At 25.9% G+C, this 24,387-nt stretch overlaps 6 protein-coding genes across 8 annotated transcripts; 3 read left to right on the top strand and 3 right to left on the bottom strand.

The window, feature by feature from the left end:
• Position 1: 1 nt before the first annotated feature.
• On the top strand, positions 2-991 carry LOC122851354 (activator of basal transcription 1-like). Its single transcript, XM_044150522.1, has 3 exons — positions 2-330; positions 409-604; positions 690-991. Exons 1-3 carry the CDS (start codon positions 105-107, stop codon positions 970-972), a joined length of 705 nt encoding a protein of 234 aa, XP_044006457.1. The 5' UTR covers positions 2-104; the 3' UTR covers positions 973-991.
• Positions 992-993: 2 nt separating this feature from the next.
• On the bottom strand, positions 994-3,558 carry LOC122851353 (trimeric intracellular cation channel type 1B.1). The gene is made up of 7 exons (XM_044150520.1): positions 3,174-3,558; positions 2,456-2,612; positions 2,286-2,381; positions 2,125-2,213; positions 1,967-2,054; positions 1,776-1,896; positions 994-1,709 (listed from the first exon to the last, which is right to left on the bottom strand). The coding sequence occupies exons 1-7, from the start codon at positions 3,292-3,294 to the stop codon at positions 1,554-1,556; spliced, it is 828 nt and encodes a 275-aa protein (XP_044006455.1). The 5' UTR covers positions 3,295-3,558; the 3' UTR covers positions 994-1,553.
• Positions 3,559-3,666: 108 nt separating this feature from the next.
• LOC122851355 (transmembrane protein 50B) lies at positions 3,667-4,953 on the top strand. Its single transcript, XM_044150523.1, has 4 exons — positions 3,667-3,889; positions 3,984-4,090; positions 4,157-4,317; positions 4,431-4,953. The coding sequence occupies exons 1-4, from the start codon at positions 3,794-3,796 to the stop codon at positions 4,535-4,537; spliced, it is 471 nt and encodes a 156-aa protein (XP_044006458.1). The 5' UTR covers positions 3,667-3,793; the 3' UTR covers positions 4,538-4,953.
• A 39-nt stretch (positions 4,954-4,992) lies between these two features.
• Positions 4,993-12,713, bottom strand: LOC122851352 (neurogenic protein big brain). Its single transcript, XM_044150519.1, has 4 exons — positions 11,973-12,713; positions 11,757-11,883; positions 6,328-6,532; positions 4,993-6,236 (listed from the first exon to the last, which is right to left on the bottom strand). The coding sequence occupies exons 1-4, from the start codon at positions 12,283-12,285 to the stop codon at positions 5,088-5,090; spliced, it is 1,794 nt and encodes a 597-aa protein (XP_044006454.1). The 5' UTR covers positions 12,286-12,713; the 3' UTR covers positions 4,993-5,087.
• Positions 12,714-14,505: 1,792 nt separating this feature from the next.
• On the top strand, positions 14,506-18,570 carry LOC122851350 (neuroligin-4, X-linked). 3 transcript variants are annotated; one of them, XM_044150517.1, is made up of 7 exons: positions 14,506-14,925; positions 15,452-15,753; positions 15,811-16,094; positions 16,171-16,752; positions 16,833-17,628; positions 17,714-17,742; positions 17,863-18,025. In XM_044150517.1, exons 1-7 carry the CDS (start codon positions 14,653-14,655, stop codon positions 17,895-17,897), a joined length of 2,301 nt encoding a protein of 766 aa, XP_044006452.1. In that variant the 5' UTR covers positions 14,506-14,652; the 3' UTR covers positions 17,898-18,025. The 3 variants fall into 3 exon arrangements, with proteins under 3 accessions (XP_044006452.1, XP_044006451.1, XP_044006450.1); XM_044150516.1 differs by lacking the exon at positions 17,714-17,742 and having other exon boundaries at positions 14,533-14,925; positions 15,455-15,753; positions 17,863-18,570; XM_044150515.1 differs by lacking the exon at positions 17,714-17,742 and having other exon boundaries at positions 14,536-14,925; positions 17,863-18,570.
• A 478-nt stretch (positions 18,571-19,048) lies between these two features.
• LOC122851351 (protein eiger) lies at positions 19,049-21,360 on the bottom strand. Its single transcript, XM_044150518.1, has 3 exons — positions 20,569-21,360; positions 19,465-20,145; positions 19,049-19,385 (listed from the first exon to the last, which is right to left on the bottom strand). Exons 1-3 carry the CDS (start codon positions 20,956-20,958, stop codon positions 19,137-19,139), a joined length of 1,320 nt encoding a protein of 439 aa, XP_044006453.1. The 5' UTR covers positions 20,959-21,360; the 3' UTR covers positions 19,049-19,136.
• Positions 21,361-24,387: the final 3,027 nt, after the last annotated feature.

Raw genomic sequence — 24,387 nt, 5'->3', positions numbered from 1 at the left:
ATAACTCACATGTTGTAGGCTAGCCTAAAAAATAATAAACAAAAAAATTAATTTGTTTACTTGTAATAAATAATAATTGTTTGTTAATTATTAAATTTAATAAAATGTCAGACGATAGTGAAATGGAGGTGAATAACGAGACAACAAATGTTGAAGATGAAAAAGAAAAAAAAACATCTAAAAATCATTTGTTAGTTAATGAAAAAAGAAAAAAACGTGGAATTGTTTATTTGTCATCGATACCAAGATTTATGAATGTTACTAAAGTTAGAGAAATATTTTCAGAATATGGAAAAATTGATCGTGTTTATTTACAGCTTGCTCCAACAGGTAAAAATATTATTAAATTAATTATTTATTAAATAAATACAATAACATTTTCAATAAAAATTTTTGTTTTTTATTTAGAAATTGAACAAAAAGGAGAAAAAAAAATTAAAAAAAAAAAAAAGGTTGCATCGAAACATTTTACTGAAGGATGGGTAGAATTTGAAAGTAAAAAAATTGCAAAACATGTAGCAGCAACACTAAATAATACCCAAATATCATCAAGAAAAAAAAGTAAATTTTACGATGTTATGTGGAACATAAAATATCTTCCAAGGTAATTAATAATTAATAAATAATAATTATTTCGTTGATTTAAAAAGTGCCAATAAATGTTAATTTTGATGTATTTATTTTTAAAGATTCAAATGGCTTCACTTGACTGAACGATTGTCCTACGAAAGAGCTGTTCGTAAACAACGTATATCAGCTGAAATTGCACAGGTTAAAAGAGAAGTTAATTTCTTTGCTCAAAATATCGACAGTAGTAAAAAAATTCTTGCCAAGCAACAACAAAAAGGTATTGATGCAAATTTCATTGCACCAGAAATTAAACAACGTGATACTGATGACAATATTAGAAAAAAGAAAAAACAAATTAACAAAGAAGATACACCATCAGAATTTTTATCATCATTATTTTAAATAAAATATATTAATCAATAATTTTATATTGTTTATCATTTTTTTTTATTTATTTGAACTTTACCAGTATCAGTGACATGAATCTTTGGATCTTTTGCTAATTATACAAATTTTTTTTTTTTGATTTATATAACTTGATATTTAATGAAAAATATTTTATCATAAAAATTGTATTTTATATAAATTTACAAGTGCAGAAAAATTATCTTTATTATAAGTATCAAGTTGTAAATATAATTCATGATATTACAACAGAATTAATTATTAAATATTCCAAAATTCTGTATCACATGACAAAAATATTTTTGACAATTATTTTTGTTTTTTTACTTTAACGATTAATTAAGTATTAAAATTTTGATTTATAATGATGGCAAGATGTCTTGCTGCAAGTCATTGATGACATGGAAGCTGATAATTATTAAAAATTCATAAATTTTTTTTTTTTCCCTTTAGTATAATATTTGAAGAATCTTTTGCATTGTTTTTATGTTTAAAATACTTGAAACTTGACTAGATTTATTATCACTAAAGAAAAAAAAAAAGAAATTTTCTTTTAATTATTATTAATTTTTAATAATTTAATTTGTCTTTTTTGATTCGGTTTTTTCGTCTTTGACTTGTCCACGTCCCATTAATTTGGCAAGTGAATCCCAAATTCCACCGAGGAATAAAGCACAAGATAAATTTTCAAATGGTACAAATGGATCATGTATTCCCAACAAGATTGAAGACAACTGTTGATTAATTAAAAATTTAATTATATAAATTATTATCAAAAATAATAATACAAAATTACATACCTTGAAATAAACGAAGAATATTACAATTCCAAAGTAAACAAGTGAATGTGGTGCTGAGATAAAATCAGTCTTTTTATCAAGAACAAATATAATCGAAGCAACCATCGATGCTTTTGTTGGGCTGAAATTAATCAATGATAAAAAATATTTATCATTATAAATATCATTGATTTTAATTTATGATAACTTACAAACTTGGCTGCATAAATTCCATTGCTGTTGGTGTCCAAACTCCTCTCATGAGTCTTTCAAATAATTTTGTAAATCCAGCTCCATTTCCTATTTGAAAAATAAATCGAAATAATTACTTACTAAACACAGCTAACAAAAATATTATAAATTAAATTACCTTTCAATGTTCCAATGATTACCATGATAATATAAGCAGATGGATAAATTTTAGCTGCATGTGTTACACCATCATAAACTTTTTTACACCTTCAAAATATAAAATTACAATTAATTTTTCTATTTTATAATTTGAAATTTCGAATTTCGAATTTCGATTACCTGTATATTTCTTTCATTGCTGAACAAACAATTTTAACTGGTAAAAATTTTGCAATTTTATATCCAATATCAAATGGAGTATAAAAAATAACATACCTTGAAAAAAAATATATAAAAAATCATTAAAAAATTAAAGAAAATAATTTTTAATATTATAATATTTAAAATACCAGACTGCACATGCAACAATTATTTGACCAGTATTTTTAAGTGGTGCAATAATTGGTTCTCCAAGTAGTCCATTACATAGCATACCACCAGCAAATACCACCAGCATATAAGATAGCCAACATGACATTGGATGTTTTCTAGAAAATGCTTGTGCCCCTGAAATAACATGAAAAAAACAAATCAATCAATCAATAAAACAAACAATCAAAACCTATTATTTTTCTTTCATTTTTTCCTCTCAACTTTAACATCAATCATTTATTATTTTGTCTCATCAAATATATAATATTACTTAAATTATAATATTCAATTTCTAAAATGACAGAATGACGAGATTTCCAAAAGTACCAAGAATTTTAAAAATAGAACAGCTTGTGCAGCCAACGTTAATAAAAATAAAAAAAATAATGAAATTGAGCCAAATTGAAAATTTACAATTATTTATAATGATAATAAAAAAATTATTTTTAAATATTAAATTATCAATGTATTTTTTATATTTAAATAATAATAATTAAATAATATTATATGTATTCAAATAATTGGATCAACAAATAGATAAAAAAATATGTCAAGTAGCATAAAAAATATATATCATCATCATCAGGTATATAAATGAAAATGAAAATGAAAAAAGAAAGAAAGAGAAAAAGTCTCCCCATGCTGAGTTTTAAATATAGAAATTGTGATGTTGCTCGATAAAATGCATAAACTTACCGGGTCCTAAATCTTCTCTGACGTGTAAAGCACATAGTACACAATGGGCAATATCAAAATATGGATACATTTTTAATTTAACGACTTGATTAGCCATATCCAAAAATGCCTCTGGATCCATGATTAATTATATTTATTTTTTTTAATTGATATTTATTTCAAAATTAATTATCAACTGTTATATTTATTTTTAAATTAAATATAATACTTTGTATTATTAAATATAATTAGAGCAATGAAAATAAACACATAAACTTAGTCCTGGTGTCTCTTGACCTGGTGGACCAAGATGAGACACGAGACTGAGATTTTCCAATGATATTGTTATGCTGATTTACGTTTTTTTTTATCTAAAATAATATTACCCTGTTTTTGTTGGTGTTTGTGACTGTCAAAAAAAAAAAAACAAGACATCTTGATGATAAAAAAGTTATCTACTGTTATCATGCTCAATAATTGCGCAGGATCAAAAAAATTTCAGCTGTCAAATTTGAGGTTAAATTTTATTTCAATGATCAACATAAATAAAAAATAATAATAAATTTTGTACGATATTATTTTGATAATATTATTGATAATTGTGGGAAATATAATTGATTAATTTAAATAACAAAAAAAAAATGCCGTGTTTGGAAAATGTTCAAATGCCAACTTGTGTTTGGTTTGAAGCTGGAGAAAAAAGAAATGCATTAATGTCAATGCTTGCTGGTATTTTGGTATGTATTATTTGTCATGGATATTATGACAATAATATTTTTATTAGGTACAATATATATTTGTTTGTTAATTTAATATTTTTATTTGTTATAGTTTTTTACTGGTTGGTGGTTGATGATTGATGCTCATGCTGTTTATCCAGAACAAATATTCAGTACTTATCATATCTGTGGTATTTTTGGAACATTATCACTTGTTATGTATGTACTTTTATTTTTTTAATGTCAGTTAGCAATGTGGTAATGTGAAATTTTATTGTTTTACAGGGTTAACTCAGTGACAAATTCTCAAATCAGAGGTGATGCTTACAATGGTGGCTGCCTTGGTTCTCGAGGTGCAGGAGGCTGGATTTTCTTGGGTTTTGTCATGGGTTTTTCAGCAGTTATTGCTTCATTTTGGATACTCATAGCTGATTTTGTTTCAACAAGTAAGACAATAATATATATTTTATAATTAAAGTCAGAAAGTTTGTCTATTGATTTGACTCATCAACAATAACAAATATTCATAAAAACTATTAATTTAAATGTTTTTTTTCAGAAGCTACACACAGCTGGCCAGGATTTGCTTTGTTTTTACAAAACTTTTTAATCTTCTTGGGTTCATTGACATTTAAATTTGGACGATCAGAAGACCAATGGGGTTAAACTTTCATTATTTCCATTCTTTTTTTTCACCGTAAAAAAGATTTAAAAAATATTACCAAACATAATTAATAATATAACACAAGCATTTTATATACTTATTACATAAAAAAAAAAAACATTGAAATTGTCCTTTAAGATTAAATATAAACAAAAATAATGCTTGACATTTTTGATTGAGTAATAATTTATTAAAACAACATTAATTAATATAAAAAAAAAAAAAATGTTTACAATTAAAAACAAATTATTGAATTATTACAAATATTTTATTGTCGACTTTTTCAATAATAATTATACTCACATACATGCAACAATTATAGCTTATAATCAAGTTGTCCTATTCATTTTAATTATAAAAAAAATAAAATAATAAAAATTACAAAAAAAAAAAAATGAATTTAAAAAAAAAAAAAAGGTTTTTATATATATTTATAATATTTACAGTCTTGTTTTATTAAAATTTTTAATTTAATTATTATATTTATTTAAATCAATATCTTATTTATAGTTATTTTAAAAATAATATTATATTAATATATTAATTTTATAGTCAATACTGTGGATTAGGTGAATTTCTCTGATAATTACTCTGTTGATTATGATTTTGTTGAAGTGGACCAGCAACTGGACTTGGTCTATTTTGTTCAGAATGATGACTCCAGCCTGGTGGTGGTGGTGGTCCTGGTATTTTTCCATAATTACCTCTGCTTGATCCTTGATAACTACCATATGCTGAATCATCACTTCTTCTTGATACATGTCCATACATACTCTCTGGTCTTCTTACACTACCAGAAGCTTCTGGTTGTTGTTGTTGCTGTTGCTGCTGCTGCTGTTGTTGTTGCTGTTGAACTTGTTGTTGGACTTGTTGTTGTTGTTGAACTTGTTGATTAATTTGTGATGATGGTCCTTGTGGACTTTGTGATATAACTGGTGGTGGTGGTGGAGGTGGTGCTGGTGCTCTACCATAAATACTTGATGTTGTAACACCATAAATACCATTTTCTCTAGTACTAACACTTGTTGAAACACCACGTATACCATAAATACTTTGTGTACATTGTTGTAATTGATTTTGCATATTTTGATTTGTACTATTATGATTTTGTGTTGGTTGTTGTGTTATATTTTGTCCTGTTATACTTGTTGTTATTGGTTGTTGTTCTCTTGTTGTTGGTCCTGGCATATTACTTTGTCCAATTCTCATTTGATATAAACTTTGTGCTGGTACTAATGGTCCTGGTTTTGGTATTATAAAACCATCACGTCCAGATGCACTTGATTTAGCATATACTGATTGTGATCTATTTAAATTTGCACGTGTTAATGGTGGTGATTTACAATATAGAGATTTTGTACCACCATATATTGATTCAACACGTTCAATTGCACTTGGTGGTGGTGAATATATTGATGATGCACCAGCAACTGGACGATATGTTGCATAACCACCTGGATATTTTGGTCCAGTTTGTTTATCTAAATCATCATATGGATCTTCATCTGATCGCATTGATGAACTTTCAATGTCATCAATATCATGTGAATTACGTGAACGTTTTGGACTCAATACATATTCATGTATCATTGCTGCTAATGCACCACCAGCAATTGGTCCAACCCAATATACCCATTGATTATCCCAACGGTTTGTTACAAATGCTGGACCCAATGCTCTTGCAGGATTTAAATATGGATTCTATTTTTTAAAAATAAAAAAACAAAACATTATAGTTATATAATAAAATGCCATTATTAAAATGTTAATTTACTTTTATATTTATACTTACAGATACTAATGTTGCAGCAGTATATGCAGCAGCTAAAACACCAGCTGGTTTTGATGATCCAAGAACAGCAATTTTTTTAACTGATTCACATTTTAAATAAGCAAGTACAATAAGTACAGACAATGACATTTCAACAAGCAAAATTTTATCAGTACCATGAATATTTCTATTAGCAGCTGGTGGCATTGCCTGAGCTCCATTAACACTGTAACAAAAAAAAAAAATATATATAAATTATTATTAAATTTATGATTTTGATATTAATTAAGGTCACATATGGGTGACCTTATGCGGTTGAAATTCATGTGATAATCATTTCAATTTATTTATTTCAACTCTCACAGTAGAAAGCTATGAAAATATAACTTTCAAATTGTTATGAAGCAAATAAAAAAAAATATATATACTTGAAAAAGTGTCCCTTGTGGGCTATAATGTTTATATTAGCCCAGTGTGATTTTTTTTTTTTTTCCAACAGGGAGAACGAACTTGTCGAATCATACAGGGTCATGACAACCTGACCCCCACCCGCCCCTTTTATCTTAAAATTCAACCCTCTTTAAATGAAAATAAAAAATGATTCGACTTAAAAATTATATACAACAAAAAAGGGGGGAGAATGAAAATGTTTTAATTTTTATTTTCCCCTGCACTTGACTTGAGGGCCAACCTGTGCATTTTATTTTTATATGTTTCACACGGGGTTGTGATACTTGTCTATATCTATCATAGAATAGTTTTTTTATTTTTCAGACATATATCTGCAATGGATAGTGAATGCAAAAAAATAAAATAAAATGAGGGAGTGGTAAGGGGAAATATATATCTCTCCCTTTTCTATTTTTTTTATTTCTTTTTTGACTCACATTGAGCGTGATACATTTTAAATAAATTTCAAGTGTCGAACAATCTATATACACACATTGGGGTGTGTATAAAAATGAAACCCTCAACAACGGATTTAACGAGCTATTGATATCAACCCTAATATATATATCTACACGCGACCACGACCACAAAAAACTTACCGCACTTGTTTTTTTTTTATTATTCCATCACCCTTAATTTCAATCTTGATTAATCGATTACCAATAAATTATTTATCGACATTACAAACAAGTAAAAAAAAAAACATTAAAGTTGAATTTAAAAAATAAATTTTAATTGTTAAAATGATGAGATTTTTGATTGATTAACGATGATGACTATAATTTATCAACAAAGTAAATTAGAAGGATTTATATTTTTGAATTAAATTTTAATTGTTGGAAAATTTTCTTTGGGGTTTTTTTTTTTTTTTAGGGTGATTTTCTAATGATTTAAAATTTAATTTGAATATTGTCAGGGTGTTTTTTAGTGTCGAGAATAATATGTGAACGCATTAGGGTAGTTTATGAGGCAAAAAAATCTTCGTGGGATATTGTCATGTGTATGAATTTAAGCCTAGTATTATCATCACATCAATTGGCTGTAATACATTTGTAATGTATGCTGAATTACATGTCCAGCAATATGATTATTAATTTTTTTTTTTTTTTTTCATAATAGACTTGTCAAGAGCGACAAGGGACGAAATAAGTCTGGACATGATGAACAACCATCAAGAAGACCAAGAACAGGAAACAAGTTTTTTTTTTTTTTTTTAATTTTTATTTCTCCTTTTTTTAGCGAGTCTTTCTTCTTTTTATTACACAAAAATTTTTTTTTTTTTTTATTAAAAATATACTCATGTTCATTTTAGCGTTGAATTTGAGGCGTGTGAAACTTCGTGACATCCGATTCCAAGGAGTTTTTAATTCAAGAAAAAAAAAAAAAATTGTTCTTTTAAAAATAAGAGAAAGTAAATATAATTAAAGTACAAATTATTATTTCTTGTTTGCGAACTCATTAAACAGTGAGCCTTCGAAGTGAAAATAAAGTTTTTAAAAATGAATATTTTTTGAATTTAAAAAAATATAGGTATATTATAAAATTATTCAACACAATTTTGAGTATTATATATATTTTTAGAAATAAAAATTTTATATCTAACATACAAGTCCTCAATAAAGGACATCAGGTATAAAAATTCTTGAGCAAATAATAAAAGAGTGAAAGAATGGAAGACCCAAAGCATAGCAGGGATTCTATTGAGTGGTATGATATAAAAACGAAAAAAAAAAATATATATAAAAAAATAAAATTGAGTATAACTAAAGTAAAGAAATTTGAAGGGAAGACCCATAACAGCAGCTGCAGGACCGAAACGAACCAAAAAAATAAAATAAAAAAAATACGGGATGATCCCTCCCCCTCATATTGGTCTTATAAACCTCTCTTGTTCCTCATCACGACATATGCATGTGTCCATGGTACTATGGTAGATATAAATATATATATGGTAAATTTTAAAATCGGTGGATTTTATGGGGGGGAAACACGTGCCAGCCACATGTTGCTTTACTTGCTTGTATGTTAGAATCTCTAGATCCAAAAGCCACCCTCTTATTCTTCATCATATTATTTTCCTTTTGCTTCTTTTTCTTTTTTTTTATACACAAAGAATTAAAAAATAAAAAGAGACGAATAAAAGACGATACTGTACATTCATTTTTATAATTTGGCTACATATACACCAGATGTTTCCAATATCTATAATAACAGCAGTGTTAACTCACCCCCACTGATTTTTTTTTTTTTTTGGTTTACTCCAAAAAAATGTCTAAAAAGATTTTTTTATTTTTTGTAAATTAATTATTAAATTGTACATATGTTTATTGACATTTGTATGTAATTAATTCAAATTAATTATTATTTTTTTTTATTATATAAATTTAAGTATAATTCATTATTGATTAATAACATATGGAGGGATTTTTTTTTGTAATTAATGTGAGCTTTAAAAAATAATTATTAACGTTAAAAAATCCAGCAAATTAATATTGGTAAATTTATGTAAGACTTGAAATTTATACTGTAGAATTTTTTTATTTATATATATATGGTTTTTTTTTATTCTAGGAAATTATTATGTGTCTATGAAAATTTATCACATATTTCTAGGAATAGGGTAGGTTACATTCTGTTAGGTCAGTCTTTTCATATATAAATATATTTTTTTTTAACTTTGACACGTCCGTTCATACAATTTTCCTCAAAGCAACTTTTTTTTTTTTTATGTTTTTATTCCTGAATAGCTGTCGGAAAATAAAATGTGAATGAAAGCACAGGATATAGCGGTATATTGAGATGAATTGCATCGAGTTCGAGTAGTATTCAAACACAAAGTAGGGCTCAGACAGGAAAAGCCGGCAATATTGGAGTCAACATATTCATCTTTGACAATTTAAAGTAAAACGTTTCGTCAAAAAATATATATATTTAAATTAAAAATTGAATTGATAACAATAAAAAATTATAACTGTTTTAAAAATAAATTATTTAAAAAATTGTTATTCATATAATATAATATTTAATTTGATAATTTAAAAAAATAATCAACTCATCATTGAAATATTGACAAGCTAAATCAGATATCTTTAATATTTTTTTTTATTGAAATTTATATTTTTTTGTTCAATAGCAACCATGCGTTTCGACCACCACGAACGACACCTGCTTCCTTCCAGCTGTTTCCTTTCAAACTTTCCACCTTTCGTCTACTCATTTTAAAAATCGGTATTTCTATATACTTAACTCAAATATTATTTATCCGCAATTAAATCCCGCGCAGATGATAAAATACAAAAATAATAAAAATAAAAAAAAAAAGTAGAAAAATCAACTGATAAATTTATTGGCATTATTTTTGAGTATTTATTTGACCACAAGATAATAAAAAAAAAAATTATGCAATACTTGTGGTGTTAAATCATATTGTGCCCACATGGTAAAAAATTTTTATATAACAATATTACAATATTATTTTTTTATTTTTATATTGTTTGTTTGGTGAGGGTAGTCATGACTGGGCTACATGACTCCCAAGAGATACAACCCCCTTCTTACTTTTTCTTTGAATTAACTGTCCCTTTAGCTACCTTCAACAACGAAGAATAAAAAAAAAAGTTATATATATCCTGATGGTCACCCGGTTAACTAGAGTATTGTTCGATTATTATTTCAGTACATATCGCACACTTGTTACCCCCTTTTTTTGTCCCATGTGTATTGTGTCCTGGACCTGTGTTCCCCTAACATAAAAAACTTCAAAGCATTTTTTTTTTTATTTTGCCAGGACACAAGTTTGTAGCCAAGATAATTTTTTAACGTAGAATTTATTCCCATTTAGTCCAAGAATTTCTTGAAAAAAAAAATATCCGAAGATCGAATCCATCGGCAATTTGAATATAATTTTTTTAAATTTTTTTCTTTTAAATTAGTCTTGATATATTTTGTAATACAAAAACAGAGAGTCAAAAAGTTGCAAGTAATTCAAACTAAAATCTTTTGCAATTTAAGGGACTTAAATACCCCAACATGACGGATGAAAAATAAAAAAAAAAAGATAAAAAGAAGAGATTAATAAAAAAAGGAGCGAGATGATATTAAATATATAAAAAAAATAAAATAAAGGTCATAAGTAAAGAAGACAAGAAGGAGCAGCTGCCAGGGCCTCGGGGTCGCATAAGGCACGCGCAGACATACCCGAAAAAAAAAATGAATATAATGTTCCACCTTAAAAATGAATGTGGTACAGGTATTCATTATTATCTTTACAGTATCCTCGATCTCTCCTTCTGAAAATTTCCCTTCTTTTATTTCCCCCTTTGATACACACACACACACACATGATTCTTCCATCAAGCTAACATAACTGAGCAAGCAACCGAGGCCTCGATATATATATTTTTCTTTTTTTTTCTTATTCTTGTTTTCGGTCTTTTTGGTCCACGAAGAAACATCTGCGCCAGCTGCCCGGTTGTCGGGACCATCGAAATATCTACATGCTATATAAATGCACAAAAAAATAAGAAAGAGAGAGAAAGATAAAAAATATATAAAGAAGGAAAAAACACCAAGTTGATGATGATGATGATGATTATTATGGTGATGATGATGAAGAAGATGAAAGAGGAAGGCACGTCCGCGTTGGTGGTTCAGTGTCAGACCGGCCCCCTTAAACCCCCTTGTAATTTTATTTTTTTATTCGCTGTTTTTTTCTTTCTCTCTCTCATTTAATCTTATCTTTACGTATACGTGTGTGTATTTATTATGTGCATACATTCAGTGAGGCAGCAGGCAGGTGCGCGACGAACTCGATGTTGAATGTATATACCTTCGTCGTACCGCCAATTACGCGTGCCTCTTTTTAACTCATTTATTATTATTATTATGATTTTTTTTTTGGGTTGGTTGTTTTAAATTGCTTTGTGCTCTTTTATACTTGAAATGTATCTTGAGAATTTGAGATATATACGAGAGATGTAATATATATTATTTAAACTTACCCATAAAGCATTGCTGCACCAGCAAGTCCACCACCACATTGGGCAACTAAATAAAAACCAGCACGAAGTATTGATATTCTACGTGATAGAGCAAATGATATTGATACTGCTGGATTAACATGACCTCCTGTAATTCATTTTAATTAATTAATTATACATATTTTATTTGATTGATTGATTTATTGATTGGTTGATTTATTTATTGATTAAACTTACCACTTATATGGCCAAATATAAGATAAATTGCAGCAATAGCAAAACCAGATGCAATTGATGTTGCTAATACTGATAGTCCACTACCATAAACATTTGATGAACCAGCAGCACCAAGTACAACAAGAACAAATAAAAATGTTGCAAAACACTCAACAGCAACTGCCCGCCAAAATTCAAGACTTCTCATTTCATTTGACATTGATTGTCTACGATCAATTGTACGTTCACGTATATTACCATCACGAATTGATGATATTCTTGTTAATAAATTAACAATTTGTGCATCAATATCTCTTGGCAATTCAGTTGCCATTTTTATTTATTTTTTTTTTTTAAACAACAACAAAAAACACTTTATTTCAACTTGAATATTTCACCACAAATTCTTGAGACTGAACAAAGTGGACTTGATGTATATCTTCAACAAGACTTAATGAGCTTTAATTGAACAGCATATTTTTTTTTTCTTTAACTCTTATGTAGAAACTTGTCTCTTTTATGATATTAATAAAACTTTGTTTTTTTTTTAATTTTTTTATTACTTTAATTGATCAATTGTTGTCATTTAAAAAAAATTAATTTATTAGTCACTGAATTGAATACTTTTAATTAATTAATATTTATATTAAATAGTTTAATTAAAATTTATCAAGCTCGCACCGATGCTGCCACTTTGGCAACGCGATCTCGAGTGATCTTGTTTCTCGTGAAGTCGTGGTGTGTATATCACGTATGACAACAACTGACAGAATACACAAAAATATTTTATTCGAAAACAAGTGGGCCCCTGGTTCGCCTGCTGCTTTTTTTTCCTACCTACCATCAACCACCCCCACCCTTGCCGTCATCATCATCCTCATCACCATCACCACTGCCACCACCACCACCTTCACCAACACCAACACACCAACATCCAAATAACCACCGACGTGATCCACCAAAATGAAATATAAAAAAAAAAATAAATAAAAATTGGGCGGCTGCAGTATGCAAGACACTCGAGTATACAAATCTCTCAAAAGAGAACAAGGGGAGAGAAAAACAGATAAAAGACCATGAAAATTTTAAAGTAAAAGGTTCAAGATGTTCTTATAAGTTTTTTTTTTTTTTTACTCTAAATAATTTTTTCTATCAATTTTCTGTTTGCAGATCTTGTTGAGATTCAAACAAACAATTTATTTTTCTATTTTAAATTATTATTTTTATTATTTATTTATTTGAAAATGGAATTTTTTTATTTATTGGATTTATGAGGTCTATATTTTTTTATATTTTGTTATCTTCTTGGGGGTCACACTAGGCATCTGATAAGATTAAAAATAATATTCAAATAAATTTTTTTTAATACTTAAAAATTGTATATTTATTTTACAAATATATTACAAACGAGTCAATATTTTATTAATGATTAATAATATTTTTAAAAGTTGTAGATGAAATTATTATTTTCTGCATAAAAAAAGCAATGTATTATAATTCGAATTGATGAATAAATTTTATTTATTTAATATTGATATTTAGCTTATATTTTTTTGAGATTAAATCAATGAATTATTCTAGATAAAAAGGGGAAATATTTTTGTAGATTTTTGCCCGCGGTTAGTGTCCCAGAAATCTTACCCAACAATATGTGGATTACGAGCAGAAAAAAACACAAAAAAAAAAAAACTCATTATCATAAGTAATCCACAAGTAACGGTGCCAACTTTAGCAAATGTTTTTCTATTTAGAAAATGAATTCATTTTTTTATATACATTATTATTTTTCATGTAAATATTCTTTTTTTATTTTTTTATAAAATAAAATATATTATTATTAACGATAATTATGAATTACTAATTTATAGTTGACTCATAAAATTGACGATAAAAACTTTCAAATAAATTTATTTGTAATACGGAGTAATTTCGATAATATATTTCGAAAATTAGCAACAAATAATTAATCCAATTTCTGTAATAATTAATAAATAAAATAATAAATGATAAAACCAATAAGAACAATTTAATTTTCACAAATTGGAGTAAATTGTACTTTGATTTTCGGAGCAGTAATAAGTTCATGAATCTTTTCTGCTCTACAATACCGGCAATTTACTGGGAACAACAAAAATGACAGAAATCTCCATACAATTTATCAGATTTTATGATATGGCTCTTTGTCTATCGGTTTTCAGCCAAGTATTTTGCTCTAGAAGCTCTAAATAATAAACTGTAATAAATAATTGTTGATTTATGTCAAAATAATATAAACAAAGCATGTCATGATTCATCTGATTATAAAGACTTCAATAAAATATACCTACTCGCTATTCGTATCATACCACATGATTTTGCGGAGAAAACAAAAGAAATAATTTTTATTTTCACCGGAGAAATTACCACCGGAGAAATTACCATCGATTGGAGGCGCCACCGCTCGGGGCACATTAATTACGATAAGAAAATAAAAAAAAATTGGTGTTGAGTGTTGAAGGAGCTTGCCTGATGGTGGTGGTGGTGGTAGTGGTGATTGTCTGTGAGAGAGGGAAAAGAGAGTACCCACATATACATAAAAAATATAATAATAATAATACGCAACAACAAACCCAACAACAACAAGTGTCAATGTAGATGTGTATTACAAATAATAAGACTTTATCAATAAAAATAAAATTTTTTTTATTCATAGTATCGCGGAATGGATACTCGTACAGTACACGCCTTCAATGGGCGCGTCACAATATTTTTATTATTATTTTTAAATGTTATATTTATTGTTAATACACAAGATTCATTCATTGATGATTCACGTAAATATAATCGTGGTGGTGTTTATGTACCACCAGGTGAAACTGGACATCAAACTTATGTTTACAAGGACAGAAGATATGGTTATCAATCAACAAATTATCTAGATCCAATATACAGAGGTGGACCAGATCATAAACCTCAAGATAGAAATAAATTTAATGTAAGTATTTTTATTATAAACAATATATTTTATAATCATTTTATTTAATACAACATTATTTTCAACCTTGTTATACAATTTTTTTTTTATTTTGTTATTTTTTTATAATTTAATATAGAAAGTACAAGTTGTTTATCCAGTATGTATTACTCAAGGCCAGTGTGTAATTTACTCGTTGAAAAATAAAACAAAATTCACTTACTTGAAAGTGAATAATATTTTTTATTTTTTAATCTTAAATGTTTTATTAAATTTGTATTTAAAATTTTCATATTGATAAAATTAAAAGAAACAATATTATTATGAAATATTATTATCTAGTTTCATTGACTCGTTGGTTTATGAGTCAGCTAACTAGAACTGATGCATCATACGGAATGCGATAATAACTATTAACCGACAAGCGTAAAGAAAATAAAAAAAAAAAACCAAGTTTAATAATATGTTATTAAAAAATTACATGCTTATATATTGTATATTTATTAAATAACTAATGTTACACTTTTTTATGTTTATAAAATGATAGCAGGATGAACAGGAATCAGTGTATTCTGCACCAGGTATACTTGGTAAATGGAGAGAAGATTTACAGGGAAAATATCGTGATGATTCAAAAAATTGGGAAACTAAAAGAAATGTATTTGTTACGACAAATTATGGTCAAGTACAAGGTTTTAAAGTACAGCTATATGATAATCCAGAAGATGCACATAAACCATGGAGATCAGCTGCTGAAAAAAGTCTTGCTAATGTTGATGTTTTTTTGGGTATTCGTTATGCAAGTCCACCAACTCATAATGGAAGATTTAAACCACCAATACCACCAAGGTAAATTTTTATATTTAAATATATATTTATAATTATTGATGAATCATTTTGTTTTAGTCCATGGCAATTGATGCAAGCTGTTGATTGGGGTCCAGCATGTCCACAACCAAGTAATTATACTGGTGCAACTAAAGGAGTTCGTGATGTTGATGAAGATTGTTTATATTTAAATGTATTTAGTCCAAATGTTGAATCAAGTGTTGCTAAATTATATCCAGTTATGTTTTATATACATGGTGGTGAATTTATTCATGGAGCTAGTAATTTATTTCCTGGTCATATGCTTGCTGGTTTTTATCAAGTTATTGTTGTTACATTTAATTATAGACTTGGTGTACTTGGTAATTATATTAAATTTTATTTTATACTATCATTTGTATTGATATTGTTAATATTTTTTTGTCATTTGTTTATTAGGTTTTTTGAGTACTGCAGATGAAAGTAGTCCTGGTAATTATGGTATACTTGATCAAGCAATGGCATTACAATGGGTTTATAATAATATACAAAATTTTAATGGTGATCCAAATGACATAACATTATTTGGACCTGGTTCTGGTGCTGCAAGTGCTGGTTTATTAATGGTTGCACCAAAAACAAGACACATGGTAGCAAAAGTTATTGCACAATCAGGCTCAGCACTTGCTGATTGGGCTCTAATTATTGATAAATATCGTGTACAAAATACATCAAGAGTATATGCATCAAATTTAGGCTGTAATATTGAGAGTAATTTTAAATTATTTAAATGCATTAGTTCACGTGGACCATATGAATTAGGTAATTCAGAATTAAAACCAAATATTGGTATGTTTCCTTGGGCTCCTGTGCTTGATGTTGATTTTAAAGTACCATCAGACAATTGGTATGATGGATGGCGTGCATCTGATTGGCATTTTTTAGATGAAACACCTGAACAAAGTATTAAAGCTGGTAGATTTAGACCAGATATTAAATATATGGCTGGTGTTACAACTCAAGAAGCTTCTTATATACTTGGTATACTTTATTTACATTAATATTTATATTATCAAATTGTTAATTCATTCATTCATTAATTTATTTATTTGATTTTTCAGCAAATAATGAAACTCTTAGAAAAGATGGATATAAATTTAATGAAACAATGCTCAAACAAAAAATATGGGAAATGGTATTACGTTATAATTATACATTAAATCCACTTGGTGTTTATGAAGCTATTAAATACATGTATACACATTGGCCAGATCCAAATAATGAAACTTTAATACGTGATGAATACATAAATTTATTATCTGATTTTTTATTTGTTGCACCATTTGATAAAATTGCAAAATTATTAATTGAAAAAAAAATACCAGTTTATTTATATGTTCTTAATACAACTGTTGAAACATTAAATTTACCACATTGGAATAGAGTACCACATGATACAGAATATTTATGGTTAACTGGTGCACCATTTATGGATTCAGAATTTTTTCCTGATAAATATAAAATTGATCGTGATAAATGGTCCGAGAATGATCGTAATATGAGCCATTTTTTTATGAAAGCATATTCAAATTTTGCAAAATATGGTAATCCAACAATATCACAAATAAGAGGTTTACATTTTGAACAAGCACAACCAGGATATCTTAAATATTTAAATATAAATACAACATATAACAGTTCAATATTATTAAATTATCGTCAAATTGAAAGTGCATTTTGGACTAATTATTTACCAACTGTTATTGGAAGATTATTACCAATATATCCACCAATAACTGAATACTGGCTTCAATCAAATACACCAGTACAAATTGCACTTTGGTTATTATCAATAGCATGTTTAATTCTTCTTGTTGTATCATGTATTTGCTCTATGCTTTGGCAAAGTGCTAAAAGGTAAAAATTTAATTTATTATTTTTTTTTAATGACTAATGATTAATTTTCTTGGAAATATTAACAATTAATTTTATTAAATGTCAGCAAAACACAAGCTGCAAGGCATTATGCAGGTAACAGTTGAAAAAGAAAACAACTGAATCATAGAAATTGTGTTTAATTGTTGTTGTTGTTGTTTTTTTTGGAGGAGTCAAGTTGTTGTTATTGATGATTGTTTTGTTTTGTATTTACAGACAGTCAGATCACTACTTTAACGGAGATATTTTGATGGTACGTGATGATGATCACTCGGAAGGAATTGAAAATGCAACAAGATCATCTAAAGAAAATATGCTTGATTATCGTGATACACAACCATTGAAAGTAAAATTATCAAAACAAAATGATAATAAATTACAAGAACGTCTTGCACAAAATCGTAAATTTAGTTCAACACCATCATTGAGATCAAATTCAAATGTTTCATTAAAGGATATGAGAAGTGAAGGATTTGTAACAAGTTCACCAAATGGACAACCACGTATGAACAAAGCTTCCAGCCAAAATACACTAACAACTAAGAGTAAAACTCATTTAATACAAGGCGTTCCTCAAACAGCAGTTTAAATATTTTATGTATCAATTATTTGATAATAATTTCATCAACAATAGATGACTACTGTCTAATCAAAATAACATAAAATATTGTCACACTGATTTCATCGGATATCCGGTGAGTTCATAACATTATTTTTTTTTAAATCAACTTTGCATTACTCATATAAACAATGAATCATGCAAATTTTTAATTTAATAAAATAATAGACCTAAGTAACTGCAATTGTACAAACTAAATTCGAAAATTTTTCATTAAAAAATATTTATAAATTTAACAAAAAAAAAAATAATAATCCGTCCATTAAAAATATAACAATAAATATTATTATTTTTTTTTTTTTAGTATATAGATTATATTACGTTATTTAAGACAAATAATAATTAACTATAAGTTGTCTGTTAAAAAAGAAAATTGTAACAACAGTATTAGTTAAAAGAAAAAAGAAAAAAAAAAAAAACATAAAATCTCGCCAGGAATTTTTTTAAATGCAAGGTTTATAACTTGACTCGTCCTGGAGACAAAATAATATTTAAAAAATATAAATTTGCCTTATAAATTGACAATTAATATTAAAAGAAAAAAAAAAATTTTAGTATTAAAAAAACAAAAATACATTTTGCATTTAATGATTTTACAATTGTTTTAAAAAACATCAAATGCAAATATGAGATTACCATTAAATTTTTTTCCATATGTACAATTTAAGACTAAAGAATAATAATAATATTAATAATAAATAAAAACACCGTGTGTTCGAAATAAAAATTTTATATTATAGCACAGAGAAGATTTTATAAATAAAAAAACAAAAAAAATATGATTTATAAATTGTTTTGGTATACTTGTTTGAATTTTAACAAAATAAAAATTAATAATAAATGTAATTAATAATTATAAATAATACAACAGTCATCGTCCAGAATTTTGTGGTGCTGATGATGATGATGATGATGGTGATGAATGCCAGGTCAATTGTGTTGATTGTTGTTGTCTAACATCACCAAGTTTTGTCAAGCCAAAAAAACTCTTATCACGTTGAAATAATGTATAACGTGCTGGTCCAACATCTTTGATGACAATACGATTACCTGACTTGAGATAAGTAACTTGTGATGAATAACATGATCTACTTTTGTGTCCAGTTCCAGGACTATAAACCTAACAATGTTAAACAATTAAATTATACATTAATTTATTATAAAGAAAAATGATTCATTTGATTTATCAGATAGTTTACCATGCATTGTAATATTGGTGTTCCATCAACAAGCATATGAAAGCCATTTTCATCATGTTCATCAAGATAATGAATTTGTGCATATACCAAATAAACACCAGATTCATGAACAGTTAATTTTCCATCTCTGGATAATGTAAAATAACGATTCATTCCTAAACTATCCATCCAATCACTTGATCTCCATGCTTTAAATATACCCTCATTGTGTTTAGCTCTACCATTACCAGTATGTTCATCATCATGATGAAACATCATCATATCAGCTTCATAATTTGCTGCAAATATATTTCTTGATGAACGTAAATTACGTCTAACAATTTGTGATTTTTTTCTATTTTTATTTATCTTGTTATTTTTATGATATTTTTTAAATTTATTATCATCATCATCATCATTGTTATTTGGTATTGTTTTATTAATCAATGATTTATTATCATCAATTAATCTTGATTCAGATTCATTTGAAACAAAACGTTTTTTTTTATTATGCTTTGGATTGTCTTGTTTTTTATTTGATTGATCAATCAATTTTTTTTTCTTTATTTTTGTATTATTATTTTCATTTGAATAATCATTACTTTCATTACTTTTATAATCATCATCATCATCATCATAATATGTATCGTAATCATCATCATCAATTTTTGAATTTAACGTTCCACCTTCATCAGCATTCAACTATTTTAATTAAAATAATAATCATCATATTAAATATTATTTAATAAAAGAAAAAAAATAGTTAATTTTATCAAACACACCGACTTTTATCGCCCACGTGTAAAAATTTAAACTAATGATAGTTTAATTTTTATTATTTCAAATTAATTCCAAGTATTATTTTAATAAATTTTATAATAATTCAAATATAATCTTTATTTTTATTTCTAAATTAAAGATATTTTTTTTTTTTTATTTTTTCGATAACAATCATTTCAAAAATATATACTCAATTGATAATTAATTTTTTCAAGGTCAATAACCTGATAAATTTTTTAAACTACAAAGTTCATTTGAATTATTATAAAAAAATATTTTTAAATATTTTATAATGTCTAGGTGATAACAAAAAATTTTATCATTAAAAAAAATTAAAAAAATAACCTGCTCTTCAAATGCTTTGAGTTCATCCAATAAATCTTCTTCATAATAACGATTTTTTAATATTTCCATGTCTTTTTTAATATTATCAATGTCTCTTGAATTTTCAAATAATTTTTGTAATTTAATTGCCTCAATTGTTATACAAATAAGTCCAATGAATATTGCAATTAAACTTAGAATTGTTGACTTATCAAATTTAAGACATTTTTTATATTTATTAAAACCCTGTTCAATATCTGAATGTGATATACTTAAATTTTCTGGTGGTAAATTTAAAAATGACTGATTAATTCCAGGATCATCATTAATTATTTTTAATGATTTATCATTGATTTTTTTTTGTTCTTTAATACGCATTTTTCTATCGTCTTTTGACGATACTGATGTCATTGTTTTGTCAATAATAAAAGATAATAATTATTTAAATTTTAATAAACACTATTTTATCTACTATTTAATAATCATTGATGATTATTTTATTTTTGCTTTAAATATATATATTTAATCTTGCTTATAACACTTGAAGAAAAAAAAAAAAATAGATATCTTTGGTTGCACTGATTACTCAACAAGTTGGATATGTACCCATTATGGTAGTGACTGGTTTTTTTTTTTTGATATTATTTTTCCTTAACCACTTTTATTTATCTAATATTTATTTTTATTTTTTTTATTAATAAACACAAATAGTAGATAGTAGAAGGTTTGTACAGTGAGACGGTCGGCGATCGACTGAGTATCATAAAAACTTGTTCTTACTTGTTATGTTCATCCCAGTTTAAAATTTAAAACCGGCATGTGAGTATATTATTGCTTGTGTTGATTCGTGTTGTCTTCGTTTTGAGATGATATAAAATGAAAAAGAATCATCAAAAGATAACACACTATATTACTTGCATCTCTTGATTTATATATTATTATTTTTATTATATTTTTTTTCTTTATATAAAAATTTAAAGTTTTTAATATAATCAAATGTGGTAATATATTTTTAACAGATGTTATAATTATTTGTAGGAAGTAACAAGTGATAAGGAATAATTTATGAATAAATAAATTGATAAAAATTTAATTAATTAATTAATTAATAAAATTTAAAAAAAAAAAAAATGAGTAAAAATTTTAGCAAATATCGAAATAATATTTTTTTTCTTTGACATAGAAATAATATTATAAATTAAATATAAAAATAATTTAGTTAATAAATTAATAAATACATAAAATAAAAATTAAATAAATAAATAAATCGAAAAATTCATAAACAAAATAAAAGTTGGAGAAAATTAATTGAAAATTGATTTTAGCAAATATCGAAATATTTTTTTGTTGTCGTTCAACATGAAAATAATATTATAAATAAAATATATATAAACAATTGAGTTAATAAATAAATAAATAAATAAATAAACAATTAAATAAATAAATAAATCAACTAATTAATAAGCTAATAAAAAAATCGAGTAAATAAATTAAAAATTGATTTCAATAAATATTTTCAATACAACAATACATGAATTAAACAAAAAATAAATTAATAAACAAACAAAAGCAACAATGAATTATGATAAATGCCAAATGAATATTTTAACATTTAAGCATGTAAAAAAAATAAAATGCATTTAACAGCAGCCAGACTGAATGATGAATTCATTTGATGTATATAAAATCATAATTATAATTAGCTCAAGTTTAATATGAAAAATATCTTCATCATGATGTCAGATATATATTTTGATAATTATTTATAACAAAAAAAAAATAAACCATATAGCGTAAATGAAATTGCTTATTTATTTATTTATCATTAGTGTAATAAATGAGTCAAATGATCTTAAAAAAAATTCATTCACTTTAAATTTTAAAGGTTAAGAATTATTTAAAAATTGTTATTTAATTTAAAAATTCATTGACGTGTTCAATTTAATTCATAGAATATTGTTGCATTTCGAAGAATTACTTGTGACTTCTATGTTGTATTACATTGAAGAAAAAAAATTTAAAAAAAAAAAATAATAATGTTATCAAGTTGATGTTATGAATCAGTTTGATTTGACGAATAAAAAAATAAATAAATAAATAATATGACCTTTATTTATTTGTTTATTTTTAATCCAGTAAATATTTCCTTTACTTTATTTGGAAAATATATAATTTTTTTTTATATATTCAAGTTATTTTTGTATTATGTAGATATAAATTTAAACCAATGAAATATTTTTATTTTTAAATTTTCTCATTATGGTGATTATTAGCATCAAGTGCAGAGAAAATTATGCGATGACTTGCAGCTGTGACTATGACTCTTTTGCTAAATATTCTTTTGTTCCATAATTCACAATTCATATCATTATTTTTTTCATTTATTTTTTTTACCTGAAATATAAAATTTTACTATTCATCCATTAGATATTCCATACGACAAACAAATAAATCACTATTTGTCCTTTTTTTTTTTTTAATTTCTATTTTTCAAAGGTTTTTTTAGTATAGATGCCTTTTTTTTCTATTCAAACCCATTGGTGTCCTTGGAAAAAACAAGTTCCAAATATCCAAAAAAAAAAAAACGAAATATACTCACATGATTTCGACCTGAAATGACCTAAATAAAATCTCAAATAAAATAATATTAAAATCGAAATTTTTAAAATAAAAAAAAAAGGCTAGTAGTAATATAGAAAAAAAAAAAAATATTTCTAAATTTATAAAAGAGGGATGATGCACGTGGCTAAAAGGAATGCAGTCCTAAAAAAAAAAATGATCCATCAGGGACGCATTCAAGAAGCAACAAACAAATGTGCACAAAAGTATAAAAAAAAAATAAAATACTGCACTGTGAGATAAGTAGTAAAGTAAGAATATATATTTGTACAAAAAAAAAAAAAAAAAAAAAAGTAGTACAGATATATATATGTACACACATGTTGAGACTTTGAGAGAGTGATATTTATTATTGTGATGGTACACCAACGAGCCCAACGAGTGTGAGAGTAAGTGAGAATGAAGCTTGATGATGAAGGAAAGAAAGAGTCCATGATGAATAATAAAAAAATAAAAAAAACTTTATACATGAACAGAAAAAAGAGAAAGATAAATAAAATTGGCAATATGAAAGAGTGAAATGAATAAAATAAATAACTGTTAGTACAGTAATAATAAACATAAGAGATGATGATGATGATGGTGATGGTGGTGATGTTGATAATGATGATTATTGTCATGTGTGGTTTTTGTATAATCAACTTGTAAAGTTGTGGAATAATCCACGTAGTGAATGGATCACAGTACCACTGTGTTCATCGTGGTGTTTGTCTGTGTTTTTGCCTGGACTGACCTGGACCATCAAAAGCATCAAAATTTCATCAAAAAATTTAAATACTCAATCAAAAATATATATCACTGGTTGATTAAATTATTATTTTTTTTTTTTTACTCTCTTTCGCTTTATCAATTAGTATTTTAATGTAGTTTTTTTTTTTTAATATTGTGTTTATCCTGGAAAAAAAAAATACAGTTAGTTTTAGTAGTTTTACAAAATAAAACGCCAAATATTATTTCCAAAAACAGAAAAAGACGCTTTATTTTACTACAACAGATATTTCACTGTTTCACTGGTTTACCAACCTCTTCCTCCTCTTTTTTCTCTTTTTTTTTTTTTTATATTATTTGCCTCCACCGTGGGGTCTCTCTCGTGTAAAAACCGGACCCGGGTAAACAAAAGAAAAACTATGGACCACCTTTTCAGCGTCACTCGCAATGTAACGTGAAAAACTTACACAGTTAAATTTATATTACACACCAAAGTGATAGTTTTATTTTTTA

This window comes from Aphidius gifuensis, linkage group LG3, assembly GCF_014905175.1.
Source record: "Aphidius gifuensis isolate YNYX2018 linkage group LG3, ASM1490517v1, whole genome shotgun sequence".
In the NCBI taxonomy this organism is placed as follows: domain Eukaryota; kingdom Metazoa; phylum Arthropoda; class Insecta; order Hymenoptera; family Braconidae; genus Aphidius; species Aphidius gifuensis.
Note: the sequence above shows the minus strand (reverse complement) of the source record. Positions and strands in the feature narration are given on the sequence as shown.